A 14,153-nucleotide genomic window follows, 5' to 3' on the forward strand; every position below is an offset into this window, starting at 1 on the left:
AAAAAAAGAGGAATTACATGGGATAGTTTAAACCTGTCTCCCTCTTGCTGCAGAATACAGTGAATGAATTATTGCTAGACAGCAAAGGTGTTAATTAAAACCCAGGGACCCTCAGCCTCGTTAGCTGGCAGGGTGACAGAATTTTGGGAATGGTGGTGGCTGCTGCACTCCTGGGTTCTGTGGAGTCAGAGATTTATGAGGAGCTGGGTTTCACTGTGAATTCTGAAAAGTGCCTGCAAACGTGGGAAACCGAAGGCAATCTGATTTTCCTAACAAGCTCTGATTCCTGGCAAGATCAAAGATATTTGGGGATRGAGCAAACCTGGCAAGGAGGAGCAGGAGAGTAGCTCCAAGGTAAATTCCATTATGGAAGGTCTTTATTTCTGAGTATTTTTCTTTCTTCTATTTCTTTGTTTTGCTTACATATATCAAGGACTTTGAAACTTCACATTGCCAGGTTAAATTATTCAACAGATTTCTTGCTTCAGGTCAGATTGTTTTAGMACTCTGTGCTTTATAACTCACCCTGTTTGTTTTTCCTGAAGTGCAGGAGTTGCAGTGTTTCTTTCCTCACAACTCAGCGCTGGCTCTCACCGATGCGTATTTGCTAAACAGTAATTTTAAGTGTTATTGCAACATTATGGAGAGGATCTATACTCTGCAGCTGCAGATGGTTTTTCCCAAGTACCTGAATACAAATGGCAAAGCTGAACCAGCACCGAATTTCCTTCCTCATTCTTCCCTGAATTTCCTTTTTCATTCTTCCCTGCCTCACAGGATATCTGGGGATCACCACAGCCAAACTCCTCACGGCTTAATTATCTGAGAAGGACCCTAAAAGAAGTCAATGCATCACCTTTTTTATTCCAATGGAAATAGTTGGGGAGGGTGGGGAATGTATATAATTCYATATATTGCAATAAACCCTCTCTAACCAAATGTATGTGCAAAAATGTATTTGTGAGTTTTAAGCCACCTTCACTTAAAGTGCTGGAAAGGAAGCATAGCAAAATAAAGCAGACTGAAGTGCAGAAAGGGTTGTGTTTATGTTGCAAGGAACAGAAGACAAAAATTATGTCAGTGACAATTTAGTTAAGAGAGACAAATCAGCATTCTGGGCTTTTTTAGTATTTTTTGTTGTTTTGTTTCTATTTTCCTTAATCATCTTTTGCAAAGCAGTTAAATGAGAGCAGAACAACACATTAAAGTTAATTCTCAATTCTTCRCATTTTGCTTAACTTTAGCTTTTTCCTTTGAAGTATTTTTACCAAAAAGCTCAGAAAACTTCCCCACCCCAAAAAATCATTGCTAATTCCTCCTCATTTACCAGCAATGATTTACTACCACAGTGCTCAAGTGCAATCTCAAGTTACTTCAACTTCATTGTTTTGCAAAATATGCTGCAGTATTTACAAGTTAGGGATAATACCATCCGTAATTAAAGCTTCATTATGCTTGACAAGTGAAGGAATGAAGTGCATTTTGTGGTGCCTTACTCAGTCTTTGGTTGGGGGAGCGTTTTTTGCTTTATTATGATTTCTCACAGCTTTTTCARTCTTTCACTGTTCCTACATTTTCAGTTATTCAACAATTTGGTGTATTCTAGCACTCACAGCGGGACTCCCAGACCTCATTTTAAATTGATGAAATTCTATTGCATTACTTGTTTAAGTGTTATGCCAGTTATATTCTCATAGCAAACCTCGGTAGGAAGACATGGATTCATTTTGCACCATTTTCTGATTTTGCCAGTAGGGAAACTGAGTTCTTTAAAAAGTGAGGTGGAAGAAATTGGATCTTTTGGRATGAAYRCAGAATCACAGAGTGGGTCAGGGTAGAAGGGACCACAGTGGGGTCATCTTGTCCAACCTCCCTGCTCCAGCAGGGCCATCCYAGAGCACAGGGCACAGGATTGTGTCCAGATGGTTCTGGAATATCTCCAGTGAGGGAGACTCCACACCCTCTCTGGACAATCTGTTCAGTGCTCGATCACTGCACAGGGAAGAAGTTCTTTCTCATGTTCAGATGGAGCTTCCTGGGCATCAATTCCTGCCTGTTCCTCTTGTCCCATTGCCTGGGCAACAGGAGCAGAGCCTGGACCCTGCTCTGAGCTCTCCCTGCACACAGGGACACACAGGGTGAGGTCCCCTCTCAGTTTTCTCTTCTCGAGGCTGGACAGCCCCAGCTCCCTCAACCTTTCCTTGTACAGGAGATGTTCCAGTCCCAAATCATCCTCAAAACCCTCCACTGGCCCAGCTCCAGGAGCCCCATGTCCCTCCTGTCCTGAGGAGCCCAGAATGGACACAGCACTCCAGATGTGCCTCACCAGGGCTGAGCAGAGGGGCAGGATCACCTCCCTTGACCTGCTGGCCATGCTCTTCCCAATGCAGCCCAGCAGCCCATTGGCATTCTTGGCCACAAGGACAAATTTCTGGTCATAGACAGCTCATTGTCCACCAGGACCTTCAGATCCTTCCCATGGAGCTGCTTTCACCATCTCCAGCCAGAGGGACTGGATTAGCAACAGGAGCCAAGCAGATAAATTAATTACTGTGCCACTAACATCAGGAGAAGCAGATTCTTAGGAAATATTCTCAATGCTTTAAAAAGCACCCAGTGCTGGGCTCCCCACTACAGAGATGTGCTGGGTTTGTGTGGCCAGGTTCTGTGAGAATTGCTGGGATCTTCCCCATGTCCAGCAAAGCCAATTCCAGGTGGCTCCAAGAGGGATGTGCCTCTGGCCAAGCCTGGGCCAGTCAGAAATGGTTGTAATGCCTCTGTGAAAGCACTTGAAAAGAAAAAAATTGGTAAGTGGATGATTTGGTGGGTGCCTGAAATCCAGACAAGATCCAACACTCAGGGTTGCATGGATTAGTTTGCCACTCTGTGGAACCTCCATCCTTGGATTCAGACAAAACCAAGTGGACCTGGCCCTTAGTACCCCACTGTAACTCTCTGCTCTGAGAAGGACTGTTGCCTTAAATAATCTCCAGAGGTTCCTGCCCATTTCAATGTTTCTGTGATTCTCTGGTTTGCACAGTTGGAAAAAAAAAAAAACAAAACCATCCTGTTTGAGTGTCTTTTATTTTTTCTGCTCTGGTAATGTTGCCTTACTGGTAGTGCATTTAGCAGTTTCTATATTGTTATGTCTATTATTGCTAAATTAATTCTTTTTACAAGACACAGTGTCATGTGAAGTCAACATATGCTCACATTTGCTCTTTTATGTGGTAAGTGTTYAGAAATGAAGGAAACAAACTCATGGGTAATTTGCTGTGTTTTCACAGAGAAAATTTCAGAGCTGAATGCAGTTACTTTTTTTTTTTCCTACTTGAAAACATAGAAATGAATCTGTTCATCAAACAGTTCTTTCCTTATTGCCCTACAATTTCAAATTCAGGGAGTTTTTGATTATATCTCCATCGGTTTATGAATAGCATCAGATGGATGCTGTGCTGAGAGATGGCCTTTTTTTTCTGTGTGGGAGAAAACAGTCTGGGATGAATGGCCTGCACCAACAATAACTTTTTTAGAACGAGAAGGGTTTGCCACTGTTGTTTTTATTGTTGTTTTTCCTCAGCCCCCCACAATTCTGAAAAGCAACCATAAAATCTGATCATTCCACTTGTTCCTCTCACAAAGCTTGAGTCAGCTGGCTGACTTAGATCCAGCAAACCACAGCACCRAGGGAATTTTTTATTTACTATAGAAGCATTACAACTTTCCCTTCTGCTTCTGCACAGATGAAGATTTCTGGGTTTGGGTTTTTCTTTGCCAAGCTGGGCTGTGGAACGTGCCTCTTATGATTTGATATTTTCAATTCCTCGTTAATGTTATATTTTCTGTTTTTTCAGAGTGACATGTTGGATGTGAACCAGATCATCAAGGACCTGGCCTCCATGGTGCACGAGCAAGGAGATGCAATAGGTAGGTGTCACACCGAAATTTTGGGTTTTATTACCCTCTTCCACCATTCCAGTGGGATCTTGTCCCTCGTGAGCAGCTCTTTGTCAATGCTGTGATTATTTCCCCCGTGTTTTGAGCATTTTCTCCATCCAGAGATGTTTTGATCTGACAAGTTGCCCTGTGCAGTAAAGGTCTCATGTGAAGGATAGTTTGCTGGTATATTTAGCATAAAATGGAATTTACAGGGAGATGAATCCATTCCTTTTTGACTRCAAAAAGGAAGATGAAGAACATATAGCATTAACTGGAAAAGGATCCRATTCTTCCTTTCTACCTGGAACTGTAATTTAAAGATAATAGTAATGGCAATTATTATTATGATTATTGATGAAATTAGAGAAAATCAAGCAGTTTGCTTTTTCCAATAGAATTTTCATTCCACATTGCAAGGTGTGTCTAATTAAATTTCCAGAAGCCTGACATCATGATGTGCTCGTAAACCACAGTCTGAAGTTTCTGTCTGACCTCCTCTTGTTCTCCAGCTACCAATGACCGGGAAAGTGGTAGAGAAAATTGGGAATAGAGATAACTCCTAGTCCTGTCTTTAGGAGCAGCCCATCMCTGAGAGCCACCACTTTTTGTGAMCAGAGAGATAAGACACATCAGATCAGCTCCCTCTGACTTTTGTCTTTGTCACTGCTCTCTCCTGATGAAATTAAGAAAAATTAGACTTTTTTTCTCTCTCTTATTTTGTGTATGTACAATGACACTGTGCTTGCTTCCGCGACAACTTCCCAATTCCAAATTTGAAAGCTAATAGTCCTAAAGGCTGTTTGAGAGACCTAAACTCCAGAGCAGCAAGATTTGTGGGGATATTTCTCACCTCARTGCTCAGCTGGAGTTCTCACTGGTGCTCCTGGGAGCAGGATCAAGTTCTGAGACAACCATATGTAGATCATAAAAGAGGAAACTCTTCTCTGCTGTTTATTAATCACTCTGGATTCCTTTGCCAAGTTCACACCTTTACAAATTTCCATTCACATGAGATACTTCCTTGCACACTGAAATGAATGAGTTGCACCCCTCTGAAGAGCACAAGGTTCAGAGGTTCACAAGAACAGGAAAAAAATCAAGACCATATTTAAAATCAGATTTTTAGTACTTTTTCTTTTTTTTTTTTTTCTTTTCTCTTAATGCTGGTTTGAAAGCTTATTTTTGTACATGGATAACTTTGGAGCCTGATTCATCTCTAAAAGCACATCAGATGCTAATGCCTTGAGGGACATGACAACATACATCAGCTAGCTTCAAGATCCTCACAACTCTTTTTCTTAAGGCAATATTTATTATTTTAAGATRTTACCCATGCATAGAAGCCATCCCAGTATTAACTTCCCTGTGAGAATCTGTTAGACTAAGTAGGACATTTTGTCTTTGAGCCAGCATAAGGTTTTTGTGGGTTTTTTTTGTTGTTGTTCTTCCACTTTCACTGCAGCAGATTTTTTTTACAGATTTTTAGGACTGTCTTTTAATCCTGACAGGCAATCGAAGTGTCTTTCCAACCAATTGCTGAAAGGCCCCTGTTTATCTTCTGACATTCATATCACACAAAAGTAAGTGAGATAAAGAATCAGGAGAAAAAGGATGTTGAAACTCCCACAGTGAAAATCCCATGATGACAAGAGACAGCTCTCTTGGCGCTTGTTTTATTTTTTTTTTTTAGCCCATTCTTCTTACACGCAAGGGATGAAAGCTCTGTGTGTGCTTGTTTAGGAAACACGGGAAAAACACCAGGGAATATGGGATGAGCCCCTCAGCAAAATTAAACCAGGAAAAACCCCTCTCTGGTTCACCTGAGCTGAAGAGAACTGTGGGGAGAGTTTGTCTGGTCTGTGCATGGCACAGGCAGAGTCACCTGTGCTTCTTAAAAAAAACCTAAAAGGAGTTTTTCTGGTATGTGGGCTAGCTCCTTAATGAAGACCTTGGTGACACTCTCTAGGGGAGAGAGCAATTTCTGTCATTCAGGGATGAAATAGAATGCAGACTTGGGAGAGGATATCTCTGTTATTTTATGTCTTCTGCAAACAAACTCTGTGCTCAAGCTCCTGGTCATGACATCTCTTTGATACAAATATTTAATTATGCATTGCCATATCAGTGAGCCCAAGCCTTTGAAGCCAAAACAAGCCAATGGCCTGGGTTAGCTGGGGATCTGCAGAGCCTTTCCAACACAATCCTGCAGGAGCTCTTGGCAAAAGCATCCCAGTTCATCACAGAGGCTGCTGGTGAGGGGAAGGAGTGCAAGGAGAAGGACATTAAAAGGAGAAATTGATAGCTGGCTGTAGAATTGGTGTTGGTGACGTGGTTTTGGGTTCTGTGGGACCCTGATTGTGGATTTGCAGGTGCTTGGGAGAAATGGAATCTACCACATAAGGAAGATCTTAATGATGGGGGAGGGAGAGWGTGACCAGCAATCCCATGGGAGCAGAGGACAGGATTGCTGAGAAAAAGACAGAGGGTTATGTGACAGGAAGGGTTCCCAAAGTCATCAAAAAAATGGGGTGTAGGCAGGGTCACCTTCAGACCTGGAAGTGAGCAGGGAAGTGCCTATCAGGCATCATCATCATGGACAAATATCCGAAATCCTCTGCAGGAGCTGAACATTCTGAGGTGCTAAATGCACAAAGTATAGGGGATAAACCTGAGGAATTGGAGATCTATGTGAAGTTGGAGAGCTTCAGTTTTGTTGGGATCATGACTTGATGAAGTGTTGCCTTGTAGGAAGCKAGGCTCTTTTAGGAAGGGCTGGGCAGGAAAAACAAGGAGGAAGAGTTGCCTTTTATGTGAGGGAGCAGCTGGGGTTCATGGGATCCTGGGGATGGATGAGAATCTGATGGAAAGGTTATGGGTCAGGATTAAAGACAGGATAGACAAAGTGGGTGAGACCCTGTACAGAGAGGAACAGCCTCATCTTTGCAGGCTCTGGTCCTCACAGGGGATTTCAACCACTCCAATATCTGTTGGAAAGGCAACACAGCAGGGCATGAATATTCCAGGAGGTTCTGGCATGGATTGAGGACAACTTTGGGGAGCTGATGTACAAATGACAAGATCTCCAGATGGCCAGAAGAGGTTCATCTGCACTAAACTTCACTGTCATGGGAGCAGAAGAATTCTGCAGCCAAAGCATCCAAGGATTAAAGTCTTGGCACTGTGAGAAATAAATTAYGTTTGAGGTGATTGTAACTCCTTTCCATACTCATAGATGACCACCCAACTGAACCATAAGTTCTCTGACAGTCTGAAACTTTCCTAGTATTCCATACTGAGCATCTCTATTTTACTTTTGCAAACCTGTACTTTGATTGGTCATACTGTGATGTGTAGGCAAACTTCCATGAAAATAGCTTTGTCACTGGTGTTAGGGAGAAGAGAATCTTCAAATCCTCAGTTCCTCTGAAAAAGTATCAACAACACAGCTGCCAATATTTTTATTGGAATCTAATGAAAGCAAGTGCATATTTGTCCACTTTTGTGGGCTTTTGCTTGTCTTGTAACCAAGAATAAAGTTGACCTGAATAGGAGTCAGTGCTTTTTTTCTTTTTTTTTTTTTTTTTTTTTTTTTTTTTTTTTTTGCCCATGGGGAAAGGAAACACTGTTCTGTGTTTTAGAAGAGTTGTTTTAACATCCCACCTGTGTATGTATTTCAGAATAACACTCAAAAACTACACGCTTTATCTCAACTACTCTAATTCAACTTTCACCACTTCCATTGCTGTTTGCAGCTCCATCTCCTTTCTCAAAGCCACAAGGAAAGACCAAGATTGTCCTGAAAACACTTTACACTTTTTAAAGTGTCACATTTCTGACTCTTTTGAGCAGTTTTTGAACCAAGCTTTGGGTGTCTGTARCCTTCCCAACTCCCTAAAATGGGAAAAGATTCCAAGTTCACATAGTGGCCCCCTATTTTAACATTGCAAGAGCAGAAACACACAGAAGTAATTTACCAGTTCTCTACCTCTTTGTGCAGACCAAATGTACKCAAATCTATCTTCACACAGCAAAACTCACTGGCTGAAAGAGCCATAGAATCACAGGAAAGTTTGGGTTGGAAGGGACCTTCAAGATCATCCAGTTCCCACCCCCTCTGCCATGCAAAGGGACACCTTCCACTATCCCAGGTTKYTCCAAGCCCCATCCAACCTGGCCTTGGAYACTTCCAGGGATGGGGCAGCCACAGCTTCCCYGGGAAACCTGTGCCAGGGCCTCACCACCCTCACAATAAGGAATTTCTTCCTACTRAACCTCCTCTGTTTTGGTTTGAAGCCATTCCCCATTGTCCTGTCACTCCAGGCTCTTGTAAATTGTCTCTCTCCATCTTTCTTGCAGGCTCCTTTCAGGTACTTGAAAGCCACAATCAGGTGACCATAAACCCTTCTCTTTTCCAGTCTGAGCAATCCCAATTGCCTCAGCCTTTCCTCTTAGGAGAGGTGCTCCATCCCTCTAATTAACTTGGTGGCTTCCTCAGAACAGATCAATGTCCTCCTATGACAAGCTTGAGAATTCCTCAGACTTTCTTTTTCGACCAATATGCCTCCAGACTTAGATCTTGGTGCCACTAAGCTTTCACTTCACTTCACTCTTGAAGTCTGGACTTTTTATATCTGCAAATAACTGGGTGAGAAAAATCCTTAATGTGATCTAAAGTCGATGCTCCTTCACGTAACAAACATCTCTGCCTGGTATCTGTCAGGCTGGAGCCCAGAGACCTGGAAAAAGCAGTAAAAATATGGCAGCTGCTGCTTTCCTTCTTGATGGGCCAATRTATTCATCCTTGAGCGATGCTGACATTCAGTGATGTGCCACATTGTCACTTACTGGTGACAGGAACAATGGCAGCAAACTTCCTTCAAAGGAAAAGATATTTTCATGAATGCAAATGGGTTGCTTATTTTGGAAGCTTTGAAACACGAGGGGTGTTTTTCACTTTTGGGGATGGTTTTTTAGGAATTGTTTTTTGTTTGTTTCATGTGAAATCAGGTCCACTTTGTCGCCTTTCTGACCCAAAGGCTGGTTTGACATGTAAACACTGTCAGGAGGACCCATCAGCACGTCCTCCTCCAGTCTGACTRCCTGGGTGGCACAGCCAGGACTCTGCTGTCAGACTGCAAACCGAGCTGGGAAATCATTCAACAGGATCCTTAACTAAACCCTCCTGAGTTACGTGTCTCGGATGGGACATCTGCAGGAAATAAACACATCTTAGGAACAGTCCCCAAACACCTGAATGTAACAGCTTTTATATCTCCAATCAGCTGAGTGTGGCCTGCAAAGTCTCTCATTTGGTAAAAATTCCTGAGTGATTTCAGAGGAGGYTGTTATGGGAATGTGTGCATTTGTGTTCTTATTGGTTCTTGATGGATTGGGAGATCTTTTCTTGGCTGTGTTCCTTTCATCCGCTCTGTAAGACCCAGAGCTGTGTGTCAGCACAGAGCACAGTCCTGTTAGTGATTGAGATACAGATTTTGTTTAGGGTTTTTTTTTTTTGCACACACAGTTTTTTATTGTAAAGAATTTTTGTATTTTATAAGAATTTAAATAATTGGAATTAATTTTTATTTGTATATAATGTAGAGTAATGGGTATAGCTAGGGTTTGGTTTTGTTTTCTTCATTTTTTCTGTCTTTTCCTCATGGCTTTAGTTTTCTGTGAATTGGCTTTCTTGTATCTAATTGAAACTATTACCCAGAATTTTTTTGTTCACGGAGGCAAACAGATCTCTGCTGTTCAAGGCCTGCACCCCACACAGCCCATGCAGGGAGGGTGCACTCAGGTATTTCTGGATCAGGCTTGATCTATTCCACTTCCATGAAACTTCCCTTTTCTTTGTTCACCTTCAGTATATATCCTGTCATCAGTTGTGTTTCTGCTAAGTTCTAACAATCTTTATTGAAAACCACCACAACTGCTGAAATTTTTAGTATTATTATCCTCAATTGCCTTGTAGGCAACAAACTGAAGGTGGTGGTCACTGAGTCACTGGCACAGATTTTGCAGAGAAGCTGTGGCTGCCCCATCTCTGGAAGTGCTCCAGGCCAGCTTGGATGGGTCTCTGATCATCCTGGGATGGTGGAAGGTGTCCCTGCCCCTAGCAGGGGGTTGGAATGAGATGATCCTTAATCTCCCTGCTAAGCCAAGCCATCCTGTGATTCTGKGGTGTGTTTTACACCACTCTCCTTTCCCAGTTTACCTGGACTGCAGCAGTGGTGGCCCCCAGTGGGCAGCTCCCTGGACAGGGCTGGACAGCCTGGAAGGTGCTCAGGGTGATCTGAGGCACAGCCTGGGGACCTTTGCTGTGACAGAATTGCTGGAGCCAGGTGTGAGCTGCTGTGATCTGTGATCAGTTTATTTTACTTGAGATAACAAGCAACACAAAAATTGCCTGAGCTTTTTTTTTCTCCTCCTTCTGCTCTCTGTGTGATTTTTCGTGTCATCCCTTGCAGGAGGAGTTTTACATTTAGTGCTGGTGAGACAGCACATGCTGGTTTACAAGGAGAAGAATAATGGGTGACTCCACACTTGCGAATTTACTAACGCCTAAAGATTTGTCTGCTGTGTTTGTTTCTGTGTTTGACCCTCATAATGTGATTGGGCTGGYATAATTACAGTTAATGAGCCAGCTAATTTTGTACAAGAAGCAAGGCTCTGCCTTCTACGAGGTTTATTGCCACCCGTAGGATTCTTCTCACATCGATTTATCCAAAGCATTTTTTGGGAAGTTAGAACTGCCATGGCTGTAGTTGCTAATAATGCTGCRATTGAGCAGTAAATGTCAGAAAGGCAGAAGCTGCCCAGGTGGGTGGTTTATTTCTGCTGGGAGGTGCAATTCTCTGCCAGACTGTTTGGGAAACATGGCTGGAGCAGTTTAAGTAAATCAAAARAGCCATGTAAAGCAAAAGAGGTCAAGCAAGTTGTAAATATCAGTGACCTTACTTGGTAGGGAAAATATATGATCTTCCCAAGACAGCCAGCAGAAATAAAACATATTTATTTCTATGAATCCACACCCCTACCTAMCTTATTTATTCCTGTGACAAACTCAGATTGAAACTACTTTCATCAGCTGTAGGGCTTGATAACTCAGTGTGTGATGGAAAGTGGGTTTTGTGTTAATTATAGACAGAAGTRGACTTCTGAAAAATTCTGCATGCAAATGACATTAAGGGTTTTATCAAACTCTTTMAATTCTTAAGCTGGATTTGGGGGAAAAGTGTGATTCTGATCTTTACTTTTTTTTTTATTTGTAAATTTAAAGAAACTTTTTTTTTTTTTTAATTAACTTGAATGTCTTACAGACATTTGCGTCTGTAAGACACAATTTGTGACTCAACACAATTTTGTTGAGTTTAAAATCACAAGGAAAAGGTTACCCAGTGAAGTTATGGACTCTCCATTCCTGGAAGAGTTCAAGACCAGGTTGGACAGGGCTTAGAGCAACCTGATCTAGTGGAAGGTGTCCCTGTTCATGGTAGGGGGTTGGAACTGGATGATCTTTAAGACCCGTTCCAACCCAAACCATCCCATGATTCTCTGATTCTATGAAAAGAAAGGGTCTGCTACAGACATCTATGTGGATTTTCTCGTTCAAAGCTATTTGAACAGAGCTGTTTTGCTCTGTAAATTTCTTTCAAAGATTATTTGGGGAGTAAAAAAATCTGACACACCCATAAATTTCTTCAGAAGAAAGACGCTTGTTGAAATACCTTTTTTTTTTAAAAAAAAAAAAAAAAAAAAAAAAAAAAAAAAAAAAAAAAAAAAAAGGGTTCTGTTGCCATAATATAATATCTTCACATGTGCAAATTTTGGGAGTTTAAAAGCAGAGAATTGGATTGATTATCCCAGGCCAGCTGAGAGCATCATATGGGAATAACAGACACCCTGGATGGGTAACTGAGATCATACAATAAGTGACAATAGTCACTAAGTCCAGAACATGTGCCTTCAGGACACTCTTCCCATGCTGACTCCTCTCCKGGGGCAAATATCAGGAACCTGGGGCCACTTGTCTCTGTAAGAAAGAGCAGTAAATTGCTTTGCAAATGCTAAAGTTGTAAGATTTCTGCACTCTGCCATTTAGCATGGAGCAGATGATAGGAGGAGCCTTATTCTCTGACAGGACGCGTCGTTTTCCGACAGATACACCCAGGACAATGTTTGAATTTTAAATCCTTGGGAGAATACCCTGGCAGGCATGGCAAACCTCGGGCAGGGCAGCACCCTTTTTCAGCACATCCATATGTAGCAGATACTTGACATTTCCCAGATGCTTTTCAAGGACAGCATAAATCATTCAGGAGAAAAAGCGCAGGAAATTTATGCTGGTGTTCGGCCGCTGCCCCGTAGCCACTTTTATTTATTCAGACCAAGGGGTTTGGGCTATTGGCTGAAGGAAACCAACAGGAAGAGCTGGTTATGACATTTTAGGGTATTTTAAATGCTCTTTCCAGGCCTGCCTGGGAAATGGTGAAGCCTGGTTGTTCAGTCAGCCTCAGTCCTTCCCTCTGAGGGCTCTTATGTGTTGTTGTGTGGAAGAATTAGAGCCCTGCTAAAATCAGATAGGAAGGTGAGTTCTATCTGCCTTTTTTTGGAAGCAATAACCACAGCTCCTGATGACTCACAGAGCTGAAAATTGTATTTTCTTGCACCAATCTAAGCCAGTGTGACCCATTTAGCCTGAGTTTAACATATGAGCACGATTATTTTATAAATCCTCTCGTGTGCAGAATTTATAACTCGATGTTTACATTGAAGTTTGCAAATGACTAACCCTGAGCCATTTCAAACTTTGCTCTGGAAGAATTGTCATAGCTTTCCTTCCCTTTAACATCCACAGTTCTGTCTGCACTAACCCTGAGGGTCTTTTGTTCGTGCAATGACACTCACTTAAAACTTTCTGAGTACATGGCAATTCGAATGGGCAAAATTCATTTTCACGCTGAAAGCAATTTTCCCTCCAAACTTGGCTTTTAATTAGGAAAGAAACCTTTATGCATTACCAAAATACTCCCTTTTTTCCTCTTCTTCTCTTTATTGTGCCTCTCAGTACGTTATATTGATTATTTTTAGCCAGAAGTTGTAGCGATAAAAGAGGGTTAAGCTTATTAAAGTGCTAAAAATAAAAGCATACAATGAAAACCTGAAGGGGCTCGTTTTGGTTACTGCCAAGGGGGAGCATTTAAAAATTCTCATTCACRAGCTCACTTTCCTGTCTTTCAAGTGGTTTAGCTAAAATTCTACCTTGTGAAACCAATCCATTGTTGCTGTTGTAAAGATTCGGGTCACGTGAGTGATTCCTTGAAAGATTCGAGCAAAAATCCCCACCAGTAATTTTCCATATAAGATTCCTGTTGGTCATTGGAAGGGCTTGACCTCAGGACACAGATAAATAGCTGGAGCTGAAAGAGGCCTCTTGGGGCCATCATTATTTCCATCTCTGTGTGATAAATGTGTCATAAAATCATATTAAATTGAATCTAAAACCTCRTTAGCTCTGTCACCTTCACTAGTTCTGCTGAAGATGTATTTTAGATGAAAAATTATAAATATTTTCCCAATTTCCTGATGTCTTTGGTTGCAACCACCATCTGCTTTGATGCAGCTCTGTCCCTTAGTTTACCAAAATGTCAATCCCCTTAGGATTTTTATTTTCTAGTTGTACAATAAATGTGTTGCCACAGTCTGAGGGCAGACAATTGTCATGGGATTGGATTTCTCTGAGAAATTCCAGACCCAGGGATGGATTCTCTCATCTRTTTGGGAACAAAGTCGCTGTCCCTKMATCCCAAAACCAAAGGGAAAGGAAAAGGCAGATCCTTCCAGCAGGTTTTTCATCCCACTGAGGATCCTGCCACCCTTGTCTCTCCATCCCCAAGTGAGTTGCCTTGACCAGGAGCCTGAAAGTGGCTGAGATGAAGCTGTGACCACCTCTAGACAAAGCAAAGACTCACTGAAACATCTGTCATTGACATATTCATCATTGACTTATTAACATCATTGACTTATTGCATTCTTCTTTGTGATTTGAGCCAAATTCTCTTTCCTCTCCTTGCTTCCCTGTGTTAATCAGCAGAAATGTCTGGTTAAATTGCTTTACATATTTATGTCTCATTATTACAGAGTTTTAGAGCTGGTTTGGTGTTTTTTTGTTTGTTTTAGCTTTTCCCCCACGCCTCAATATTGCAAATGGC

The 14,153-nt window shown here is 41.8% G+C and overlaps 1 protein-coding gene across 5 annotated transcripts in view; it reads left to right on the forward strand.

Moving 5' to 3' along the window:
- The window catches only part of TSNARE1 (t-SNARE domain containing 1), a 391,207-nt gene that overhangs the window by 265,711 nt on the left and 111,343 nt on the right, over positions 1-14,153 (forward strand). For all 5 annotated transcript variants that reach the window (XM_057368790.1, XM_057368789.1, XM_057368787.1 and 2 more), the window contains one exon: positions 3,855-3,927. In XM_057368790.1, the coding sequence (XP_057224773.1) occupies positions 3,855-3,927 (73 nt within the window). The remainder of the gene's footprint in view (positions 1-3,854; positions 3,928-14,153) is intronic.

The sequence above is a fragment of the Malurus melanocephalus genome, unplaced genomic scaffold (assembly GCF_030028575.1).
Source record: "Malurus melanocephalus ecotype Western Australia unplaced genomic scaffold, MMel_1.1 scaffold_97, whole genome shotgun sequence".
Lineage (NCBI taxonomy): Eukaryota > Metazoa > Chordata > Aves > Passeriformes > Maluridae > Malurus > Malurus melanocephalus.